The sequence below is a fragment of the Phocoena sinus genome, chromosome 19 (genome assembly GCF_008692025.1).
Source record: "Phocoena sinus isolate mPhoSin1 chromosome 19, mPhoSin1.pri, whole genome shotgun sequence".
Lineage (NCBI taxonomy): Eukaryota > Metazoa > Chordata > Mammalia > Artiodactyla > Phocoenidae > Phocoena > Phocoena sinus.
This window is the reverse complement of record NC_045781.1, coordinates 8,473,723-8,497,903: the sequence shown is the minus strand read 5'-3', so window position 1 is coordinate 8,497,903 and position 24,181 is coordinate 8,473,723. Positions and strand designations below refer to the sequence as shown.

The 24,181-nt window shown below is 52.9% G+C and overlaps 1 protein-coding gene across 1 annotated transcript in view; it reads left to right on the top strand.

Annotated features, from left to right (window-relative positions):
• ARHGAP35 (Rho GTPase activating protein 35) overlaps nucleotides 1–22,702 on the top strand; it is a 120,157-nt gene extending 97,455 nt beyond the window's left edge. The window contains exons 4-7 of the mRNA XM_032612289.1: nucleotides 6,846–6,923; nucleotides 8,439–8,570; nucleotides 16,627–16,732; nucleotides 17,489–22,702. Coding sequence (XP_032468180.1) covers nucleotides 6,846–6,923; nucleotides 8,439–8,570; nucleotides 16,627–16,732; nucleotides 17,489–17,846 — 674 coding nt within the window. The 3' untranslated portion in view covers nucleotides 17,847–22,702. The remainder of the gene's footprint in view (nucleotides 1–6,845; nucleotides 6,924–8,438; nucleotides 8,571–16,626; nucleotides 16,733–17,488) is intronic.
• The last annotated feature ends 1,479 nt before the right edge of the window (nucleotides 22,703–24,181 follow it).

The following is a 24,181-nucleotide window of genomic DNA, read 5'->3' as shown; positions in this document are numbered from 1 at the left end:
CTAACCCGTAATGAATCTGGCATTTATAGGATAAAGCCTGCGTGTAATATTTAAAGGATAAGGGAACAGGGGATTAACATTGGAGGGAGTAGCGTGATGTTTTAAATGCACAGTCAAGGTGGGAGGGGGGCTCGAGAGGGAGGGGACGTGGGGATGTATGTATGCACACAGCTGATTCACTCTGTTGTACAGTAGGAACTAACACACCATTGTAAAGCAACTATACTCCAGTAAAGATGTGAAAAAGTAAATAAAAATAAGCACACAGTCATCCGAGACAGAGACTCGAGTGAGCCAGTTCAGAGCCTGCTCCCCCCACCATGTACACACAGCTCTGTGGCCTTGGGCTTAGCCTCTCTGAGCCGCTATTTGCTCTCTGTAAAATGGGAATAAAAATAATAATATTTGCCTCAAGGAATTATTGGGTGGATTCACTATGATAATTCTAGTGCAGAGCTTAGGAAAGTGCCTGGCACATAGTAAGCCCTCAGCAGAAGTTAAGTGTGATTATTATTGTTTTATTATTATCATTATTATTTCAGCGTGCCAGCCGTTTGTATTACTTGCTTTCACATGTGTATTGTCAGTATTCACAACATCTTGATAGTCATTAATAAACAACCCCGTATTTGTTGAGGAACCAAGGCTTTGAGAAGTGGAATGATTTGTCCTCAGTCACCCAGCAGCTGTAAGACAGAGCCAGGATCAAAACTGAGGTTACTTTGGTGTCAAAGCCTGTGTGTGTTTTTAATATTTTTCTGCCAACTGGCCTGTTTTGGCCGAGCCCTCAGAGCAGGCCATCCTACAGGGAGGCGCTGCTGTTGAAGCTTGTTAAAATGTAGAGAAAGGGCGGGGGGAAGGCATTATGCTGTGGGCTTTACGTAGGTTATCTCATTTGTTCCTTGCAGTCGTCTAAGAAGGTGGGGGTTGAGCCGCTGTAGAGTCAGATGTGCAGAAGTTAGAGTCAGGATCCGAACCTGGATCTCCCTGACAGCAAAATTCAGGTGCTCCTCCACTTGGCAGCTTGCTTTCCACTTAGATCGTTAGGATAATAGCTGCTCCCTTAGCCCTGTGCTAAGACCTCGTTCAGTGCACCCCAACAGGGCGTATGGTGGGGACCATTCTGTGTTGTGCAGAAAAGGAAAGGAAGCGCTATCGCCCAGGATCTTAGAGCCAGTAAGTGGCTTGTGATTCCGCGCTACGCTCAGCCACACTCCAGCCCTTTCACCTTCTGTCGTGGCGGGGGTTCTGCAGTGTGACCCTCAGGAGGAGACAGGCTGCAGTGTCACTGTTGGCATTTGACCCAGAGAGGTCGGCCCCCTTCAAGACAACTTGGACTTTATGCTCGACGGGGTTTCCTTTTCTCCCAGAGTTCTCAGCACCCCTCTGGCCTTGAAACTTAGCCTGCCTGAGACTTACCTCTGGGATACAGGAAAGAAGGAGAATGGCCTATTAGATGCATTTCCTTAAAAGTTGACAGAAGTAGTTTAGTAGTTAAAGCCTGTCTGATGTGGGGTGTTTTACAGCACTGGCAGCACCAATTAAAAAAAAAATTTAAGGACTAAAGTGCTGAGTTTTATATCTAAATATAGAAAGTGAAAAATAAACAAGTCAGAGTTTGTCTTGGAGGAAGTATTGATTTGTTGCTAGAAAGGAAACTTAGGAGGAACTGAGTCCTGGTGTGACCGAGCAGGGGCGAAGCCTGGCCGGGGCAGACTACGGAAAGACTTCAGGCCAAGAATGCCGGTGCCGAGAAGTGGTGCTTGGGATCCAGGAATAAAAACTTTTTTGGACGTTTCAGAAAATCAGACGTGTACCAGAGCAGAAGGTGGTTCTCCTCTCGGTTTCCAAGCTCCTGCAGGTCACCTCTCCATTCTCCTGGGGCCCCTGGTGTGGCAAGTGCCACAGGCATCTCTCGGACGCTGTGATGGGGAAGTCAAGGGTAAAATATGCCAGTTCTTAGCCCATAGGGAACGCCTCGTGGCTGGCACTGCTGGGTCATCTAGCCTTCTGTCACCAAAATAGTTTTGAGGAAGACCACAGCTGAAAGCTCTGTGAAGGATCTTATCTGCCATGTTGGGCGCTCAGTAAATTTTTTTTTAAAATTTATTTATTTTATTGTGTTGTATTTATTTTTGGCCACGTTAGGTCTTTGTTGCTGCGCACGGGCTTTCTCTAGTTGCGGCGAGCGGGGGCTACTCTTCGTTGCGGTGTGCGGGCTTCTCATTGCAGTGGCTTCTCTTGTTGTGGAGCACAGGCTCTAGGCATGCGGGCTTCAGTAGTTATGGCTCGTGGGCTCTAGAGCGCAGGCTCAGTAGTTGTGGCACACGGGCTTAGTTGCTGTGCGGCATGTGGGATCTTCCCAGACCAGGGCTCGAACCCATGTCCCCTGCATTGGCAGGTGGATTCTTAACCACTGCGCCACCAGGGAAGCCCAGTAAATACTTATTGAAAGAAAAAATAAGGCCTCTTTGCTTTTCTATTTTTTAATGTCCTTTTGAAAAATCACACGTGGCCGTGGTTTAAATAATGTGTAGAGGCTTGCTAACAAATAAAAAGCACCAGTTTTAATACTTTTTGGAGATGCTTTGTTCCTGAAGTATCTGGTATTTATTTTTCCTTGTGTATTGCCCCCCCATTTTATTGAATCATAGATCTTAAGAGTCAGAGGGACCTTAGAGACCTGGACCATCTTCTAGAGTGGTGGCAGTTCTCACAGTATGGTTCCTGGACCAGCCGCACTCAGCGTCACCTGGGAATGTGTTGGAAATGCAGATTTTGGGGGCCCACTCCCAACCAACAGAATCAGAAACCCTACAGTTGCAGCCCTGTAACCTGTATTGTAACCAGCCCTCCAGGTGATTCTGCTGCCCGCTCAAGTTTGAAAACTGGTGATTTAAAACGCAGTAGTAGAAGAACACAGGCTCTGGAAGCAGATGGGGTTCAGATTGCAATTCACTAGCTCTCTGACCTCGCGCATGTTACGTTACCTCTTAGCCTCTGCATTCCCATCTGTGAAATGAGATTAGTAACAATCTCTCTGAAGGAGCTATTGTGACAACAGATGTAAAAATGCACGGTAAGGACTTAGCATTGTGTGCCTCACACATAGTAAGCGTTCAGTAAATGGTTTATTACTGCTGTTATTAGCTGTCTTCTTAGACCAGGTATTAATCTTTTTAAACAGCGTCCCAGACAGATGGCTATCCAGTGAGAAGGGAGTTCAAAAACTCTGGCCCTTTATAATGAGTGACAGCTGTAGCTACTATTATTTTATATATTGAGAGAATATTTGCCTTCCTGTCATTCCCAGTCTAGTCATAGCTCTGTTCTCTAGAGCCGTCGGAACAAGACTGTTCTACATAGAAATTGTTTAGATTTTTGAAGGTAGCAGCCTTGGCTGTTCTGAACTGTCTCTTGTTCTATTCCCACATGTTAACTTGTTTCTCTTGTTCTATTCCCAAAGATTAAAAGATTCCCAAAGAAATCAGTAGGGCTCTGTAAAAAAAAAAAAAAAAAAAAAAAAAAAGACCTATTGCTGAGATTCTGCTATGGTAATGGGTCTTTGGAGATTTCTGGTATGTAGAGATGCCTCATAGTTTAAGATTGAAGCTTTCTCAGTGGGGCCTCTAGCCATGGAACAGATCTTGTGGCTGGGGGGTACTGCTTTCTGCTGGCAGGGGTGAGCCAGAGTCAGCCCCTGAGTGTTTCTGTGTGGGTCTGTGGGTCCCAGGATGCACACCCCTTGGCATCCAGCGTCTCTGCCTAGGGGCCTGCTCCAGGCCCCCGGCCCTTTCCCTGCTCCGGTCCCGGGCTCCTTGGCAAAGCTGCCCTTGCTCTGTCAGCCATCCTGGTTCTCACCTGTGTTGCTAGCTCTGTTTCCCGAGCAGTCTGCAGTTTGAAGTCTGCTCTCAGACTTTTGTTTTTATTTAATTGTTGTCTAATTAATAGTTGTGAAAAATTGTACTGGCCAAGCAGATGATACCTTTCCTAAATTATGCCATGTTGTTGTGTAGAGCGGTGGCAGAATTGCTATTTTAAAGTGGGATTTCGTAATATAAACGTGTCCAGATTACGGGAAATACTAAGTTGATGATTAATTGATGCTGTGGAGCCGGCCTTGTGGTTCAGATGCTTCCATTTTTGTGATCATCCATCTAGTGAGGTCTCAGCAGGCCCGCGCCTCCGATAATTTCCCGATTGCTAACTTGCAGTTTGTTTTCTGCCCTGTGATACCGGGGCAGGTGGCCATTAGGAGACAATGCAGAGGGCACCTCTGTCTGCGCTGAAGGTCAGGGTTGCCAGAAGGTGATGAATGGCCTGAGGCTGTCAGGATCTTCTCCAGATCCGAGAGCCTCTCCACCCTGGGGCTCGGGAACTGTGGGTATTGGGAACTGTGGGTATTGCTACTTCATTGAGGACTTCTTAAGCTCCTGCCGTTTGTATCATTGTTTTCTTTGTATTAGAGAGGGCTGATATTCAGGTAAAGAGAAAAGTGTAGTGATTTTTTTTAAACCTAGGGCGTGAAGATTTGAATCTGTTGACACATACCCAGGGCTTGTCAAAACGCGGGTGATTTCATGTGTAAGCATGTGACGTGTTACCCGAGATGTGAAATAGGTAGAAAGTTTAAATATGTCTGAGAATAGTTTAGAAAAGTCACTGAGGAAAGAGACCATTGTAAAATTACTAACTAGGGATGGTGAACAGGGGCCATCCTGACCTCTAACTTCTGGAGGTTGACAGCAATAGAGGGGATGGACCGTCTCAAGATTGGCTCCCCAGGGTACTGAGGGCCAGTGGGTTTCACTCAAATGTGGTGTTTCTTTGAGGGGATTGGTCGGGGGGGGAGACTGTGGTCTGGACCCCAGCCTGATGGTGGATGAATGTCAAGCATCTTCTGGAACAGTGTGGAGGCAGAAGAGTAGCAGAGGTCCTGGACTTAGACCACTCTGCCTCTTACCAGCTAGGACTTCACCTTTCTGAATCTCCCTTTCTCATCTGTATTCTCTCTCCATCCAGTAGCCCCACCATAAGGGGTTGAAGATTCGATGGCATCAATCATTCATCTAATAAATGAGTGGTGGATGTGGGAAAGCATGTAGCCCAGTGCACAACATGGTGACCACGCAGGAAATATTAACTCCAGAAGGGAGGGCAGTGGGCAGGGTCACCACTGGGCTGGGGTGTGTCCAGGGCCTCGAGTTTGGATGGTGTCTGCACTTGTGCCGAGTACGGTGATGGCGCAGCTCCTTCGTAGCTAGGCATTGCACAGCAGGGCGTCCTTGAGGCTGGTCTGTTGACCCCCTTTTCTCTGGGGTGAAAGGGCCCATGTGCAGTTAACAGCTTTTAGGCTATAGGGAATTGATGGCTTCTGCTTTGATGTTCTTCACAGTTCACCTGCCACCAATCCGGGGCTCCAGAAACAGGCCGACTGCGTTTATCGCGCCTGATGGGTGCCTCTCCAGAGGCATCAATTAGGTGATAACTGACGTTGAGACACTTGGCTCTCAAGAGCCTCCTAATGGACTTCAGGGCCTAGTCCTCTCTCCACTGTCCGCACTGCCTTCTGGTGTTCAGTGGTGGCTCCAGGGTGCTTCCTCAGTGCCCCTTCAGCTGGTCAGAGTTGCTCAAAACCGTGATCTTCAGAAGGGAACCAGGGTTGGTTTGGCCATGAGATCCCATCTTGGTTTTCACAGTGACGTCGTTGTCCTTTAGACCCATGGTCTTAGGGGCGCAACAGTGGACTTTCCTTCCTGGAGAGGAGGAGAACCAAGTTGAGAGACAGTGCTTGGAGTCCACTGCAAGCTGCACAGTACTTCCTGTGTCAAGGGGTGGGGAGTGAAGGGTGGAGGGAGTCATTCTCTCACTTGGTACTTTATATCCTCCCATGTTATTATTTAATTGAATTTTAGCATTGCTTTTTTCCTTACCTAACACTGTACACCAAGTAAGTTCCAAAAGAATCGCAGAGTTAAATGTAAAAAAATAAGTTGTAAAAGAACAAGAAGGAAGAAATAGAGAATATCTGATCTAGAACAGGAAAATCCTCTCTAACCATAAAAACAAATGAAGACATCATAAAGAAATTGATGGGTCTTGAAAACCTAAAATTTTTGAATTATGTACTTCCAAAAAATTCAGTACACAAAATTAGAAAACAGATAACAAAAGGGAAAAAACGTAAAGATGTATAACATTAACATAGCCAGTTCCTTAATATTCAAGTACAAAATGAGAAGAACCACTGCTATAGGAAAATGAACAAGAACACGAATAGGAAATTCACAGAGTAAGAAACACACACGGCCAAGAATCTTTTAAACTTAACTAGCTATCAAAAAACATAATTGTGGGTTATTCCTAACAGTGAAAACTTGGAAAAACCTAAATGATTAACAGTAGATTGTTTTTAAGTTACTGTGTATTTTGATGTCTTTAAAAATCATGTTGTAAAAAAACAGTTAATGATTTACGTTCACAACATACTTTGTAAATGAAAATGGGTGGGTTAAATTAACAGTGTTCTTTCCATTTTGTTAAAAAAAAAAAAAACTAAGATTCCAGAGTATACATCAAAATGTGGACAAAAGATATCTTTGTCTGATGTGCTTCTGTATCATTTTAATTTTTACAAAAAGCAAATATTTTTACATTTTTAAGTGAAAAAGAAAATGGGCAAAAGTGGGTTGAAGCATCTAGGTAAGTCAAGAGTGCTTCAGCCCTGTTCCTGTCTCCCAGTGGGTGGTGCCTCATGGACTCTCCCCTTCTTTCCTCAAGTGCAGTCCTCCTCGTTCTCTGCTCTCCACTTCCTGCTCCTAAGACACCTGCTTGTTTCTTCTCAGGACTGAGCACTGAAGGCATCTACCGGGTCAGCGGGAACAAGTCAGAGATGGAGAGTCTGCAAAGGCAGTTTGACCAAGGTAAGGCCACAGCCCAGCCGAGCACCGGAGGCAGGAGCCTCAAAAGCCAAGGGGTGCTGGCCGGGTGACTGAGAAGGAGAAGGGGTTTGGGCCCTGTCAGCAAACAGAAGTGTCATCCCCGCCAAACCTGCTTCAGCTGGGCTGCTCCCGCACCCCACCATCCAGGCACTGTTCCGGCCCGCGCCTCGCTCACCAGGAAAGGGCCTTGCTTCCCTTGGACTGGGCTGTGCAGGGGTGAATCTCAGGCACATGATGTAAAGGTTGGGTTGAGATGACAATCCCCTTTTGCCAGGGCCACGGGAGTACCCTCCTCACAGAGTCCCTGCAGGAGAGAAACGAAGCAAGGGAGCCTTTTGTGATGAGCTGAGCCTTGGGCCCCAGACTCCCGAAGCGGAATTCTCCTGAGTTAGACTGGCTCTTGGCAGGGACTTCTGTCTCCTAAGCTAGATCAGGTCTGAGAGACCTAGAGCCAGATGGCCAAATCTATTCCACCCTAACCCAACAGCCAAACTGTAACACCCACCAATGCCAGAAGCAAACGAGCCAAAGCAGTAAAAATTCACAGATGTCACTGACCAAAGAGGAAAGGAAGCTGGGGATCAAAGCAGGGTCCAACTTAGCATGTGACTGGGCCTCAGGAGACCAAGCCAGGCAGCCTGTGCGGGCCTGCGGGAGCCAGCAGCTAAGCCTTGTGCGCTGGGAACAGGCGCCCCACCCCAGCACCCAGGGGCCCATAGCACTTCGTAACACCACAGTCTCTGCTGGCTGGCAGCGGGAGGAGGTGACCCAGGAGAGAAGGAAAATGTGCGTTAGTCTTGCAGGATAGGAAGCATGAGGTCAGAGTGAGGGTAAAGCCACCCTTGGGTATACACTTGATTATATGCCAGAATCTGTAACATGGGTTACATACAGCCCCCCAGTAGAAGCAGCTGATATCTATCAGTAGATGATTTGTTACGATCAGAAGTGCAGTAAAGTATGTAAAGGAAAATTAGAGACAGAGGTCAGAGGTATCATAAGCTGGAAGGAACCAGCAGGGGAATGAGCCTCACTACCCGATCACCACAGGAGCAGGGACGGGGACGGCAGCCCAGCTGTTGGCAGCATTTCTGTAACCTTCCAGGAAAAGGGAGCTGGCCTTTTGAGAAAGCCTCCTCCTGTTTTCCCTGAGTGCGAGGGTGTAAGGAAGAGGTAGCAGCACATCCAGGCCAAACAAGGGGAGTTGGATGGCGCCGAATGGGTGGTGCAGCTCCTCTACTCAAAGGCTGACCTTGGAAGGTTGGGTGTCAGCCTCTGTCTCTGAGTCTCAGAACTCTCTTTTCTTCTTTTTTAGCAGCACCCAGGGGTGCCACCTTCTGTCCAGTCTGTGATGATCCTGAGTCCCTACCCAGCCTCCAGGCCTGCCCTGGGCGGCGCCCCTGGGTCCTCGTTTCTCTGCTTATCCCCAGCGCTGAGTGTTCCTCGCTTCTGCCCAGCTTACATTGATCTGGCCTCACTCTCCCAACTTCCTTTCAGATCACAACCTGGATTTGGCAGAGAAGGACTTCACAGTGAACACTGTGGCAGGGGCCATGAAGAGCTTTTTCTCAGAACTGCCAGACCCCCTGGTCCCGTACAACATGCAGATCGATCTGGTGGAGGCACACAGTGAGTAGTGGCAACGTGTGTAGCTTGTGGGCCCCTGGCAGCGCCCCAGGCGGACTCTGTGTTGGGCAAATTGAGGGAGGGGGTGCAGCACCTTAAGAATGGGTCCTGCCCTCAGAGAGCTGACATTTGGACTCTTGGAACCGAGATGTGAAGGACGTAAGGAAAGGGGACCAGCAAGGTGGCACCGAAGGGGCTGACACATTAGACCCCTGCCTTGGTTGACCAGAGGTGCTTCTCTGAGGGTTCTGTCAAGGAAGTTGCACGTGGCCCCAGAACTCCGTGAGCTGAGAGCCTGGTTTTGATGTCGGACTTGGGGCCCATCTCTGCTCCGTTGCTTGTTCACAGTGTGTGCGTGGCCAGCGTGACCTTCCCTGGCCCTCAGTCATCTCTGTTACCATCCCTCCTCGTATTTTTTAAATGAGACTCGGAGAGGTCTGGAGGCAAGGCTGTGTCACAGACCTGTTAGGTGATAGGTGTATTACTTTCCTTTGCCCTCCTCTCGCTCACCCCTCTTCTCCCAGCTCTCTCAGAAGGAAATTAACGTGTGGTGCAGAGCCAGATAGCCTCTGAGGAAGCCATCCTCTTGAGGGAAGGGGACAGCTCCGATGGCCCTGACCAGATGGTCACTTGAGGCTGCAGCAGGTTAGCATCTCTGGTTTTAATGGTCACCTCGCACGCCATCCTGCCTGCCCCGAGAGCTGTTTCTGCCCTGGCTTGCCTCTCTCCAGAGGCATTTGTCCACCATGTGGGAACCTTCCCACTGGGCAGCCTTTCCTGGACTTCATGTAGTGCTCTAGGCGGGGGGCCTGACCTCTCCATCTCCGAGCTTTACACGGGGTGACATTTCTGAACTTTTTTAGCCAAAGGCAGCCTTCTACTTTGTACCTCTGGTGGGGTGGGCCAAGACCCCAGAAGCAGCCACTGCTGTGCAGCACAGAAGGGAGTGTCTTTGCCAGCGACCAAGGGGGTGGGGAAGTGGAAAGGGAGCTGTGTTCCTGGGACCCCAGCACATTAGTCTTATCTTGCCACTGCCCAACTCAAAAGAGGGAGTTTTAAGCAAACACGATTTACTCACAAAGCTGATGGTGTGGGCAGAATTCTGGGGGCTGTCACAACTTCGCAGGACTTTTAAGATGTGAGTCATGGACTCTTAGTGGCTTCGGGAAATAGAGGTGCTGACAGAAGCCCAACTGTGGAGGGGTGTCCCTGTCAGAACCTGACTGCTGTCAGTGCTGCAGAGCCCCCAGAGTCTCTGTTCTGTGGTCTGCCTTTCCTGTGATGTTTGTTTCTATAGTCTAGGTGCCGCCTTCACCACCATATTTTACACACACCATCTTAGCTGATTGAAATTGTTCACTTCCCCAATCTTATCCAAGCCCACAGGGGTGGGTAGAAGCACTGGCAGCTTCTGGGACTGTCATAGGGTTCCTTGGCCTTCTTTCCCATCTACCTTCTCAGGACAGGAGTCTGGGTTTCTCCAGATGACTTAGGGGGTGGGGACAGGTGCCAGCTTCTGCTCTGGTCCTACCATCCAAAGATAGAGGTCCTCCCAGCAGTCACTTCTCTAGCAGGCTCCAGGCTGGCTCAGATGTGAAACACATGGGAAATCTCCATCCAGAGCCAGCTTTCTTTCCATGTAAGCTAAGCTTGTCTCTGGGCAGAAGTTGGGAAGAGAAGGTGTGGGCTGGTGGTACCCAGCTTGCTGGAAGCCCAGAGATTCTGGACAGCGTTTGTCTTGACTTGGCGCCATCTAGAGGCTTGTAGAGTCCTGGCACCCCGCAGAAAGAATCCCATTGTTTCTGCGGGAATTGCTGACATAGCGTCTTTTTGTTTGGGGAGGGTCACAGGGGGCAGGAGAGGAAGGTGTTATTGATAGGGAATCAGCTGCCTTCCTACAGCAGCTTCCGCTGCCTGCCTCTGCTGAGGAAGGGAGCTTCTTGCTGCTACTGCAGCCTGGAAAAGGGTGGAGATTTTCCGCTTCCTCTTCCCATTGTGTGTTTCCTGTGCCCCAAGCTAGTCAGCTGGAGCTCCGTTGTCTTGAACCTGGTAGAGAGAAGTGTATCTCACTGACATGGCACCTCTCACGGCCTTAACAGTTGAGTGAAGAGTGGGGCTGTGTGTGCCAGAGCTTAACTGAGCCAGAAACACCAACCAGGCAGTGCCAAAGTTAGTGTTAAGGGACATGATGGAACAAAGATTCTCATGCCCAAAAGTAGCTATTCTCAGCCTGGCTGGGTTTCCATGGCAACGTCAACTTGACCAGCTCTTTCCACGTAATACCTAAGAGCTGTTGTGTCTGTGTGTGTTAAGGGCTTGGAAATGGTTTCCGATCCCATCACAACAAATATCAAGGTCACTATCAAAGTGTTTTGTAAGCTCCAAGATTTCACAATATTGAACATTGCTGAAATTCTGCCTACAAATGGAGGTTTTCGTGACTGTTCACCAGTTATTTTCCTACCGCGTTCAAGGTGATGTGTGGGAGATTGAGAAAGGAATAGCAGCCGCAGCCCACACTGCAAGGGAGGGCAAGCTGGGCGCGACCTGTGCTGAGACGTGGTTCCTGCCCTCCCCAGTGCTCACTTAAGTTCTCTGCCAGACAGCGTGAAGCAACCTGAGCTGGAAGTGCAGAAACGCAGTAAGGAGAGAGGAAGGTAGAAGGCCTCGTGGAAGAGACGGCACCTGAGCTTGGCTTCAGAGAGGACCAGGATTTCAGGAGGCAGCTAGAGGGGGCTTGAATTCCCCGTTCTGTCTCGTCCTCACGTTTCACCCCAGCCTTCAAGAAACAGTATCATTTATTCTTGCCCCGCGTCTTCTCTCCATCTCACAGCCCCCCCCCGCAAACCCCACCACCACCTATCCGGAATCCCTCTGGTCCAGCAGTCCCCACACACCCTGTCCTATGTCTTTTGTGCCAGGAAAGGCCCTAGAGCTGCCTCTGTCTTGGTCCAGAGGCTCTGAGCCTAAGGACCTTTGGCCTCAGAGCCTCGTTAGTCCCCATAAACTGCTTGTGAGTTCTGTGTGCGCATTTAAGTCTACGGAGAAGACCATGGTCTTTCATCAGATTGTCAAAGGGATGGGAGTTGCCTGGCAGTCCAGGGTTAGGACTCCACACTTTCACTGCCAAGGGCCCGGGTTCGATCCCTGGTCAGGGAAATAAGATTCCACAAGCCACACAGTGTGGCCCACCCACCCCCTGCAAAAAAAAAAAAAAAAAAATCATCAAAGGGATATATGAGCCCAGATGGTTCAGGATGCTGGCTTATTGTCTCACCCTTTCCATCTGTAGATGAGACAACTTAGAGCTAGAGATTAATAAATGACTGACCGGCGAGGTCGCCAGGTGAGCCAGTCGTGCTGCTCATTGGGCTCTTGTTCACATGCTGCCTTGTGATGTTGCTAATTCTGGGATCCTGCTTCCTCTTGTCTGTCCAGTTAGCTGCTTAAGAGCACGGGCGTGTCCCTCATCTCCTAGCATGTGCCAGGCCCTGCGTGGGACAGGGACAGATGGCAGCAGACAGACACGTGTGCAGTCCCTGCCTTCATCTGGTGGGTAGGAGACATTGCACAGGTTACTGCAAGGTCGTACCTCCCGGAGAAGGACACCCTGAAACTTCCGTTCTGGGCCCAGCAGAGGGAGAGTTCAGCCTTGGGGTCATTTCCCACCAGAAGGACACTGGCAGCTGCATGCATCACTGAGCGGTTGTGACCTGCGCCGGTGTTTTCCTTTTCTGGTGGTGCAGGTGTGCAAGGTGGTCAAAATCCATCAGGGAGTTTCCTCTAGGCACTGGGTTGAGCGGTAGCAGATCCAAGCCTAGAGCCTGGTTGACAGCCTGGGTACCAGAGATGGCAGCAGAGTGACACAGCCAGGGCAAGAGCAGTGTTTGGGATTAGGGCCCCTGACACCAATTTGTGTGACCTCGGACCAGCATTCTTACTTCTTTGGGCCATGGTTTTTCTGTATACTGTGAGGGGTATAGCAAGCTAGCCTCTGAGGTCCCCAGTGGCCTCTGGCTATCCTCTCCTCTTTTTGAATTTATTTATTTATTTATTTTTTGCTGCATTGGGTCTTCGTTGCTGCACGTGGGCTTTCTCTAGTTGCAGCGAACGGGGGCTACTCTTCATTGCGCTGCGTGTGCTTCTCATAGCAGTGGCTTCTCGTTGTGGAGCCCGGGCTCTAGACGCACGGGCTTCAGCAGTTGTCTCTCGCAGGCTCTAGAGTGCAGACTCAGTAGTTGTGGCGCACAGGCGTAGTTGCTCCGTGGCACGTGGGATCTTCCTGGACCAGGGCTCAAACCCGTGTTCCCTGCCTTGGCAGGCGGATTCTTTTTTTGTGTGTGTGGTACGCGGGCCTCTCTCACTGTTGTGGCCTCTCCCGTTGCAGAGCACAGGCTCCAGACGCGCAAGCTCAGCGGCCATGGCTCACGGGCCCAGCCGCTCCGCGGCATGTGGGATCTTCCCGGGCCGGGGCTCAAATCTGTGTTCCTTGCATTGGCAGGCGGATTCTTAACCACTGAGCCACCAGGGAAGTCCTGTCCTCTCCTCTTGCTCCAAAGTTCTTGGGACCTCAGTTCTAAGTTCCCTGGTCTGTATCCAGACTTCGTCTTTTTTTTTTTTTTAAATTATCTCTCTTTCTGTCTATCTAGTTAGTTCTTTTGGCTGTGCCAGGCCTTCGTGCTGCAGCATGCGGGATCTTCGTTGTGGCGTGCAGGATCTCTTAGTTGCAGCAAGCGGACTTCTTAGTTGCGGCATGCAGGATCTAGTTCCCCGACCAGGGATTGGACCCAGGCCCCCTGTATTGGGAGCACGGAGCCCTACCCACTTTACCACCAGGGAAGTGCCCAGACTTCGTCTTGATTCAGCTGACCTCACATGCCTCTCGTGAACCTGTATTGATGTCTCAGTTGACAGACACATGGTTTTAAAAGTATGGTTTTGGGGGCTTCCCTGGTGGCGCAGTGGTTGGGGGTCCGCCTGCTGATGCGGGGGATGCAGGTTCGTGCCCCGAACCAGGAAGATCCCACTTGCTGCGGAGCAGCTGGGCCCATGAGCCATGGCCGCTGGGCCTGCGCGTCCAGAGCCTGTGCTCCGCAACGGGAGAGGCCACAGCAGTGAGAGGCCCGCGTACCGCAAAAAAAAAAAAGAAAAGAAAAAAGTATGGTTTTTTAGCTGAGGAGGCCTGAGCCCTATAGAGCCCTTCACCCCTTTCAAAGAGGATTATTGAAGCTGGCGAGGGCTCTGAGCAGGGTGGCAGGCAGGTGACCCAGGGCAGGAGTGCTGGACTTGGAGACAGAGCTTGGTGCCCACCACTCCTTCCACTCACCAGCCTTGTGTCCTTGGTGTTGCCTCTTTCTTGAGTGGGTCTTCTTAGCCAGCATGTGGGATAAACCAGCCCCACCTGCCCTCTGGTGGTGGGAGGATGACACAAACAGCAACTGTGAAATCGCCCCGCCGACATTCCTGCGTTCTCCAGAGGTAAGAAGTCACTGGTGTCGTGACTACCATGAAAAGACGGCCGGTGTGAGTGGGTCCCTCAACGCTGGTGGTGGTGTGCTTGCTGGAGGAACATCAAGACAGAAGGACAGGTCAGGTCAGAAGGCTGTGCGTGAGGTGGACCTTGTTCTTCATGGGGCTTTGCACCGGGAGGCTTCCGGTTGTTCCCTTCGCCGCCCTCCCCTCCGTCTAGGGCCTTGTTAGGCACCTTGCTGGTGTGCTACACCGGGAGGGGGAGAGAGGCTGGCGTGCCTGAGGGTGGCCCTTGAATCACTGTCCGAGCAGGTTCTGTAATCCCCCCGGCCCGCCGCCCGGAAGAGAGAGACGGAGCAGCCGTCCTTGTTGCTCAGCGGATAGGAAGGAGAGGGGCCGTCCCGGGCAGGCAGTGCCATTAGCAGCCCCATTTCCTGCGTCCAGCCAGGAGGACGGGTGAGGCTGGGCTCTTACGTGAAGGTGCTGCCGTTCGTACACAGCTGTGTTCTTGTCGTGCGGGCGCCTACAAGAGGCCTCCGGAAGCCGCGTCTGGAAGGGCGCAGCTATTCTAAGTGAGACTCGGCATGCCCGTGCGTCTCGTGTTTTCCAGGACAGTTGTTCATCCCTCCACCCCTGCCCCCACCCTGAGCAGTTTCCTTCTTTTAAGTAAACTTTTTATTGAAGCGTAACAGTAAAGGATTTTGAAACCCAAGGCCAGACAAAAAGTGTGCCCTTGAAGTTGAACCCTTACAATAAGTCTTGGGTTCAGAGAAATGAAACTGATAATGGCGCCACATAATTAGTTCCTGTGGGGGGGTTTGTAGTCATCCTCTAACAGACAGATGTTACCAAAACACTGTTTTTATCAAGCACGCTCTCAAGTCAAAACATTCACCGGTTTCATGCTCATTAGCCTGCCAGCGAACACTCTCAGCTCCATGCCTGCCATCTTGGCGGCCGCCTCTTCCACTGGTTCCCTGAAACTCAGACTTGCTCCCAGGTGCTTGTTGTGTGTCTGGCTGTGAGCTCTTCATTTCATGGTGTGGTGTTGCCAAGTAAAGGAGGCACTGTCATGAGCCTCTTTCATGGGCAGGGAGACTGCCGCTCAGACGTGTCACTCCCCCGAGATCACGCAGCTGGTTGGTCTCAGAGACGAGATCTAGACCACCGCACAGCCCTTCCTCCCTGTACCTCCCCACACCTCCCCACCAGCCGTTTATGTTCTGTCTGTCCTTCTAAGTCTAGCTTGAGGCTCCCAGACTGTGGTGACCGTCTAGGAACATCACCTCCTACAGAAGTTCTTAACTAGGAGACCAGAGGCTTCCTAAAGAATATGTGGGTCTGGGGAGTCTGTGAAGCTCCAGGAATCGTAGACAGGGCTGTACACAGTTTATTTGTGGGAGAGGGTCCAGAGCTTTCATCTATCCTAAAGGAGCCCATGTCCCCAGACGAGTTAGGAACCATCATATTTCTTAATGAACCCCCTGTCCACCTACCCCACAGCCATCAGTTGTGGGAGAGCTGCCATCTCTTCATGGGATCCTCCTGTGATTTTTATGAGCCCTGGAGTCCTAGAGATAGCCTTCAGTTCCAGCAAGTGGCCTCGGGGATACCTGCCCATGCTCAGAGAGATCTCTCGACCAACTGGTTCCAAGTGGTCTCTGGACCATTTTTGTCCCACTAGCCCAGGGCGGCTCTCCCAGACAAGGCAGGCCAGGTCTACTCAGGAAGGGGAACCAGGGCCCCAGGGAGCACAGCAGTCCTCACTCAGACTCTGAAGCCATCTGGAGAGGGTTTGGTTCCCAGACCAAGAGGCTGATGTCTGCAACCTCTCTGGGCCTCAGATTCCTCATCCTTGAAGTGGGGTGATAACAGCCCCAGCCTCGTAGGATTGTGAGGGCTCGCTGAGCCAGGCCTGGCGTGGATTAAGCGTTTCATTTGGGTTAGCTTATTTTCCCTCTCTCAGTACATTAGGATTCCGTGATGGGCAAACTCTGGGCGGTAGTGGGGGAAGGGGGTATGTCGTCCCTTTGACGAACTACATAAGAATTCCCCCGCTGTTTCCATCGGCTCCTCCAATAGGGAGATATGTGGAGGGTCCCTATGACTCCAGGAAAAGGACAGAGGCCTGGTCTTGTGACAAACTCCCTCCCTAGACCGTCTGTTGGCGTGGGTGGGTGGCAGCGCTCACCCGTCTGGTCAGGAAGCAGGCAGGCTTTCTGCATTGGGATGCCTGTCTCCAGGGGCAACCGGATGAGCGAAGAATGGTGTTCTTTATGGTGGATTCTCTCTGGATCGTGCAGTCTCGGGTAGGGGGGCCAGGAAGCCCCAGGCGTACAGCGCTCCCCTTCAGCAGGGGCCTGGGACACGGAGGTGGGCCTGACCCCTAGCCCCATGCCACTGCCAGGTGTGCCAGCCTTGGGCACCGGCTTGCAGGGAGAGGATGGGGTTGGGCTTCCTTCAGAGAAGGTAGAGTATACAGCGTACTCTTCCCTGGCCGCCAACCCACCAGTCTGACCAACTGCCCAGGACCAGTATCTGCTTTGAGCCCCAGGCCCACCAGCCTTGTCTTGGTTTTCTCTCTCCTCAGAAATCAATGACCGTGAGCAAAAGTTACACGCCCTTAAGGAGGTACTCAAGAGATTCCCGAAGGAAAACCATGAAGTCTTCAAATATGTCATCTCTCACCTGAACAAGTACGTTGCAGGGCTTGCTGTTTGGTCTTCCCTCCTTGGAAAACCTCCGGTCGGGGCCAGTTGGCTGTAGAATGCGGCTGAGCAAGGCTCCGTCCTCAGCCTGCTGGGCTGCTGGCTCCTCCACCTCGGGCTCCTGTCCTGGTTCTGTCTGAGAGAGGCCTGTGTGGCCCCCCGCACACCCGAAGTCCTTCCTCCAGGATTCGTGTCTCCTGACTGGCGTGACAGCACGCTGGGCCGAGACAGGTGTGCGGTGTAAGAGAGTGAACTGCACTCAAGCAAGTGCGGGAGCCACAGTCAGGAAACCAGTTCGCTGCGTGGTTACTCACACACAGAGTAGGTTTGTTCTCCAGTCAGACCTATTCCTCTCCTGACAAAGTGGTGTCTTGTGAACCGTGGCTTGGGATACACACGCTTCTTCTCTGTACAGCCAGAGCATTGCCCCGCTTTGGGGGCCTGCGGGAGAGTCCCTGAGGCATCCTGCCCACCCACGGGGCTGGGGGGGGCGGGGTGCCTCCCGTGAGCTGGGCCTCAGAGCCGCGTGAGGCACTGGAACAGAGGACGGGGCGTGGAGGGGCTCGGGCCTCAACTCGCAGGCCAGGGCCCTGGAGAGCTGTGCTGGGGCCTTTTCTGTTCTCGGGCTGCGGGTGGGCGGGCCAGGAGAGCAGCTGGCGAGGCAGTGACCATGAGCACAGTCGGTCGAGATCCTCGATCAGGCCTGCTACTGGGCTCTGACCTTGAGTTTGGTGTCGCCTACAGAGTCAGCCACAACAACAAGGTGAATCTCATGACCAGTGAGAACCTGTCCATCTGCTTCTGGCCCACCTTGATGAGACCCGACTTCAGCACCATGGACGCCCTCACGGCCACACGGACCTACCAGACAATCATTGAGCTCTTCATCCAGCAGTGCCCCTTCTTCTTCCACAACAGGCCCATCAGCGAGCCTCCCGGCGCCACGCCCAGCTCCCCCTCTGCCCTGGCTTCCACCGTGCCCTTCCTCACCTCCACACCTGTCACAAGTCAGCCGTCACCGCCCCAGTCGCCTCCGCCCACCCCCCAGTCCCCGATGCAGCCACTGCTCCCCTCCCAGCTTCAAGCCGAACACACGCTGTGAGCCCCCCGAGGCCCAGGGCGAAAGGAGACACGGTCTTCTCTGTTTGTCGGGGTAGCGTTTGGCCTTGAACAAAACCAGGTCTACTGGGGGCGGGGGTGGGGAGGGTGTCCCCTCTCTCCTCTCACCTTCTCGACATCTCAGCAGTAGCGCCACCAGCCAACAGTCCGCCAGAGGCTGGGCCGTCCAGTGCCCTGAGCCCCAGCACTGCAGACCTGGGGCTGGCTGCAGGCCACAGCCGGGGCCCTGCCCTTTGACTTGGACCCTTTTGAGGACTGAACTAGCCAGGCAGCGACCCTGTGGCCCTCCACATGCTCACTGCTCCCCGGACCCCCTCCCCGACCTGTCTGCGCACACCAGCCTCAGGGCGTCCGCCCACTGGACAGAGCACGGGCTTTGGCCAGGGGAGGAGGAGATTTGGGGCTTCAGGCTGCCCCAGGACGGGGCCGGCAGCCCCTAAAGAGAACACTTCCCGTCTGTTGCCGCTTCCCACCTTCCGTATCTGCACCTCACCCCCGTTGCCTCTGCAGCCTGTCTAGCAGCCTCCTTGGGAACATGTAGGCCACGGCTCTGCCACCCCGAGGTACAGTGCTGGGCACAGATCAGAACAGAGGGAGGGTAGCTTCGTGCCTGGACCGAGAGAGGGTGTCGCCGCTTCCACCCCCCACGCACCCCCTCCTCGCTTCACAGGCTTTGGGGATGCGTTCCCTTTAAAACAGGAACACGAAGAAAAATGGGAAGACCCCCTCCAATGATTTTTAAAAAGAAAAGGAAGAAAGCTACAGACGTCGAGATTTAACTCTCTCCCCACCTCTGCCGAGAGGCAGACAGGTGGACGCGGACCCCTGTCTTGGTGACAGCAGAGCGGGGGTGCCTGCCCGGGGGTGGTTGCCCGAGAGCCTTTTGGGGTCCCACTTACGTCCTGTCACTAGATGCCCCCCACCACCCCAAGAAGACAGTTTGAGCCCTTGGTGGGAAGAGCTAGGGAGACCAGCATAGATACTGGTCTGCCTTGGAACACTACAATGCTACAGAAACGCTGCTGCTGCGTGTGTGGGCGCGCGCGCAAGGTTGGGGTGGGGGCAGCTGGAGGGTGCCAGGGTGCACTTGGGGTTTGGTTCAGTGTGTTTGGTGTTGAATCATTTTCATACTGCGCCAGCAGGGGTATTTGTGGGAAGTGGGCTGTGTGTGGGGAACTCTGAAGTACGGTGGTCTGTTGGTGCCACGTAGGGCCATCCTTCAAGCTCCCAGGCTGTCAGAGCCCGGAGGAGCTAAAGGTACAAAGACCGTGAGAGTCGTGAGGAGGGCATCGTGCCTGCCTGACACCATCCTCCCCCCGCGGCCTTCCCCCGCCCTTCCTGGCCTTTCCACTGGCCCCTGAGAACCCTTCTCATTCCCACCTCCGCCCTCCAAACACAGCAACCCTGCTAAGGCTGCTACAGATACTGGCTGCCCCCCATTCCCCGTTGCTGGGCCATGGCCTCTGCAGTGAAGAAGCCTGACACTAAGGTACCCTGGGCGTGGGGTGGAGGCCCACACGCTGCGTAATCCTCTGGGGTCTCTTTGCACTTTAAGAAGCAGCACCTGTGGCGTGTTCCTGGACGCCCTGGGTTGCCTCAGCCAGGTGACCTGACAGAGTAAAAGATGCCTCGGAACAATCCCCGCCACTCCCAGGCCCAAACGCTTCCTGTTGGCTGTTGGAGGGCGGGGTAGGCCCTTTGCTCACTGACTTCTCTGGATAAGCTGGATATCTCACCGTTTCTAGTTGTTTGACAAAATAAGGTGCTTGGAAAAACTAAATTATCCCTGCAAGTTTTACCGCCTCCTTAGGGATACAAGTCAAAAAACAAATCCAAGGTACATGAATGTCTTACGTAAATGTTGGATGCCGGGTTTCTTCTGTTCTGGTGGATCTGTGCTTCATGCTTTATAGGTCGGGGCTTGGCTGGAAGGCAGTGTTTGTGTTCAGTTTTGACTGAGGTGGTCAGACTCATGCTTCTCTGGCCCTCCAACTCCCTCAGCACTGAGCCCCAGGCAGGTGAGGAAATGACTCCATTAATCTCTGCCTTTTCTAGGTCATGCTCACCTACTCCCAGTCAGCCCCAGTTTGGGGTGGGGGTGGCCTGGGGCCACTGTCCCATGTGTGAACTAAAACAGAAGTGGCCCGGATCCCTCCCACTGCCCAGTCTACACTACCACCCCTTTGTGCTGGCACACTGGGCTAGCTGCAACCTTGGCTTTGCACCAGGAACTTCACAAGCCCCGAGCTGTCCTGCCTTCCCAGGCAACTCCCACCCTGAGACTGCACAGTCCTTGTAAGTGGTAGGTGATTTTTCTGGATGGGGAAGGGGCACGGTAAGGGCGAACGCCTGTGCATTGCATCATTACCCATGTGGGAGTAGCAGAGACCAGGCTTCCACAGGTTAGCCTCCGGTCCCATGATGCCCCTGGGCAGCTGCAGGGACCCCCTCATGTGCCTGCCCCCAATGTCCTGCCAGGGCTTTAACTGTGCAGGTGCGGGCTGGTGGCTCATGCCCCGAAAGCCACAATCGGACAGGAAGCTTCAGGGGTTCCTCTTTGTTTCCTTTGCTAACTCAGTTACATTTTCTGCTTCTCGGGCTGGAGGACATTCATCCCAAGTTGGCATGGTACCAGCAGCAGTGCTGGGCCCTGGGCTTTGGCCTCTGGGGGTGGGGGTGGAGGTCATCATTTGGACCAAATGGGCACTTGGAGGGGACCCACGAAGGCGAGTGTGGGATGTGTTGGGGCAGGCTACCCGTAACTGGAATGCTTCCCACCCCCCACCTCCCGTTCATCTAGTGTGTTAAGCTCTGGAAAGTTATCTGACAAGTCATTCTCATGTGAGCTGCACCACGGCTCTAGGAATTGAGGGAGTGGCAGGCATTAATTCACCTTTGCCAAAATGGGTAAGCATGTCAGTGGGGGTATGGGGCTCCGTTCGGTGCCTCACAGCAAAATAGCGGTGTGCCCGGAAGCGTTCTCCCTGTCCGGTGTTCTTTCTACATCCACAAGAGTGTAGGCACCAGGAGCTGGAAATGAACAGCCCTCGGTTTTAAGTATAAGGCTGATTCTGGATCTGCAGCACCGATGGTTCCACAGAGGGAAGTGGTCCAAGGTTAGGAGGCGTGGCTTGTGAATTTGCCCTCAGTTCTTGGTTGTGTTGCATGTGGGTATCACAGCACATTTATTCCTGCGTTCTGTCAAGTTCTTCCCATCACTTGGCATTTTGAGGAGGAATGTGAAATACTGAGTGCTGTTTCCTGGGTTTTCCTACATCCACTGCCATCTTGGTCTTCCTGCTTAAAGCAGAATGCATGCTGCAGGTGAGATTCTTCTAGCAGAATGTGTGTGTCCTTGCCAGGGTGGACGGGGTGACAGCATAGGGGCAGCACACCGGCCAGGAGGGGCTGGGAGAGCACGACTTCCCTCGTCCTTGCATCTTGGCTCCTCCGGGGGAGGGGGTGCGGGGGGGGGGGGTACCTAGAGAGACGCCATCCCCTAGGCCATGGGTGTTCCGGCCTCAGCCTGAAACTCGGAAACCAGTCAGCTGCATTGTAATCTAAGGTCATCTCATCTGTGCCCTCCCCAGTCCCCTCCTAAGAGGAGACCTACACTGCGGGGGGGATGTTTGCTGGAGGAAGTGTTGGCTCTGCCACTGAGGGCTCTGCTTTTCCAAGAGAAGGAAGCTCCAGGGATTTGGGTGGGTTGCTGCGGACCAAGTTCCTTCACACCACCTTCCTCGTGTGCGATGGGCATGGGTGGCCGCGGGGCCTGGGAACGGGCCCAGCTTGGCTGGGGACAGTCGCGGTGCTCGTTCCCTGGCACTGCTGGTTTCCGCAGACAATGGACGGAAGAGTTGCCCTCACTCCGGTTTGCTGGGCAGGTTCAAGCCGCTCGTTCGTGCTTAGGTGAAAGGACGACTGAGTCGTGTATGCCGAAAGCCCAAGTCACGTCCATGACTGCTGGTGATCGCACCAGAGAAGGCCTGGCATGAGGGGAAGGGCCACTCTCGTCTAAGGTCCCGGCCTGGGCCCGCCGCCGCTGTCTTAGAAGGGAAGGATTCTTCTCACCACCTCCTCTGAGAGCCATCTCAGCCGGCCGCCTGCCTGCAGACTCCTCGAGGGTCAGAGGCGACTGCCTGCAGCTCCTGCCCAGCAGCCCCCCTCGGCAAGCTCCAACAGCAGTGATGTTACACTTCAATGTAGTCGAGACAGGGCGTAAGTTATTGTTTGCATAAAAAAGAATCATGTTCCCTGTGTACATTTAAAGAAATTTTTTAAAAAGTCTGAATTGTTGGGAATAAAACTTGTTTGAAAATTCGGAATAGTGCTGCTGCCAGCTTATTTTCTGGTACTTGTATTTTCACATGTTAAATGATCTTATATATGTTGAATTAACAAATATTTTGAGGTTTCCTGAGGGGAAAAAAAAAAACATTAATGGTATTGAAATGTGTTAGTAGTCTGGCTGTGTGCCCAAAATTCTGTTTCGCAGCAAAAGTGAAGTGTATGTAAAGAAAGTATAACAATTATTTCTTTGTGTTTTAGGGGCTTTAACCAGGACATCCTCTAGTTGGTATTAGGAATGTTTGCTTAATTTCCAGACTTTTTTTTTTAAACACGTGGGTTTTTTGAGGCTCCAACCTGATTAGTGCATGGTCAGCCATCAACTAAGGCTGAGGCATCTCTGACTGAGGTGTTTTTGTTTGGTTTTGTTTTTTAAAATCATGTATTTGCTACAGAGTATTGTACTTGTCTCAATGGGAATGGTGTAAAAAACTGAAAAGGCCTTATGTGACATGTATCATAGTTAATAAATCAATCTTGTAAAAAACCAAACCTGAGAGAGATGAAGGTGGCCCCTCCTCCCCGGGCCCTGAGCACACCCACCCCGGGGCAGGCCAGCAGGCCAGGCTCCCGCCCCCTCAGGCCCCGCGGGGACGCTGGCTCCATCCTCAGACCCTCAGGAGGAGCGCGGTGGGCCTCTGGCCATGGAGGGAGAGGGTCCCACCAGCGCCCCAGGAGCAGGCATTCCCCAGCAGAGCCGGGCCCCTGGGAGCAGGCATTCTCCAGCAGAGCCGGGCCCCAGGGAGCAGGCATTCCCCAGCAGAGCCGGGCCCCTGGGAGCAGGCATTCCCCAGCAGAGCCGGGCCCCGTGAGGAGCTGCTGGCACCTTACGCCTCCGTTCCAGGGACTGCTGCCGGAGCTCCCCGCCTGCACAGGGCCAGCACTGGCCTCCTCTCCTCTCCTCTAGCAGAGCGACCTGCCCCCCCCCCATGTCTACCGTCACCCCTGCAGTTTAGGTCATCACGCGAAGCACCACCCAGAGACCCCTGTGCCACAGGACCCAGCAGGCCCAGGAGACACCGAAACAGCAGCTCCTGTCCATCCCTGTCACTCCCTGTTGTCTGAGCGGAGGCCACGCCAGTGGCTCTGGGGTCAGATGTCAGGGTTTACCCCTGGGTGACCCAGGAGAGTCAGCTTCTCAGGACAGCAGCTCCAGGGATGGAGGTTGCCCCTCAAAGACACCTCAGCCACTCAGACTCGGTCCGCTCTATCCCTGTTCCCTCCTCACCCCTCCTTCTAGGCTCTCTAGGTCACCTCCCAGATGCCACCTGCAGCCGTGACCTCTCTGTCCCCACCGCCTCCGTTCTGGCCCAGGTCCTAATTCTGGCTCACCTGGACTCTGACGGACACTCCCACACCTTCAGTGACCTCCCCGTCCTCAGTCTTCGTACCCCCAAGTTACTCCAGAAGGAAGACCTGCAGCAGCAGTGGGGACTAGTCACCGAACGAGATGCTCTCTCCTCCCGTGCCCGTGGCAGGCGCAGTCATTGATCACAACCCTCCCTCGCCAGAGCTCGGGCCCCACACGCCCCTCCAGGCAGTCGCCGCCCGTCGACAGGAGCCAGCAGTCATTCACAGGTCTACCGCGGGCCAGCCAGGGGCCCCTCCCTCGACCCAGCCTGCCCTTCTCTCCCACTCCTCCAGTCAGACTCCCAGCATCTGTCAAAATCATATCCTCTGAATGCACTTGGCTCCTTCCGGCTTCCAAGTCTTTGCTTGTGCTGTTCCCTCTGCCTGGAATTCCTCCAATCCACACACCCCCAAACCTCAGCTCTGCCCATCAGATCCTCGCCTGTCCTTCCAAGCCAGTCGTCCTCTAGAAATTCTTCCCAGACCCTTTTACACACTGACTCACCCAACAACCATTTGCCTACTATGGGGATTCGTGTGACTCCCATAAATGCTTCAGCATTTGTTCTTTTTCAAAACAATTTATACAGTATACAGCTGGCACTCAATATGTGTACTGAC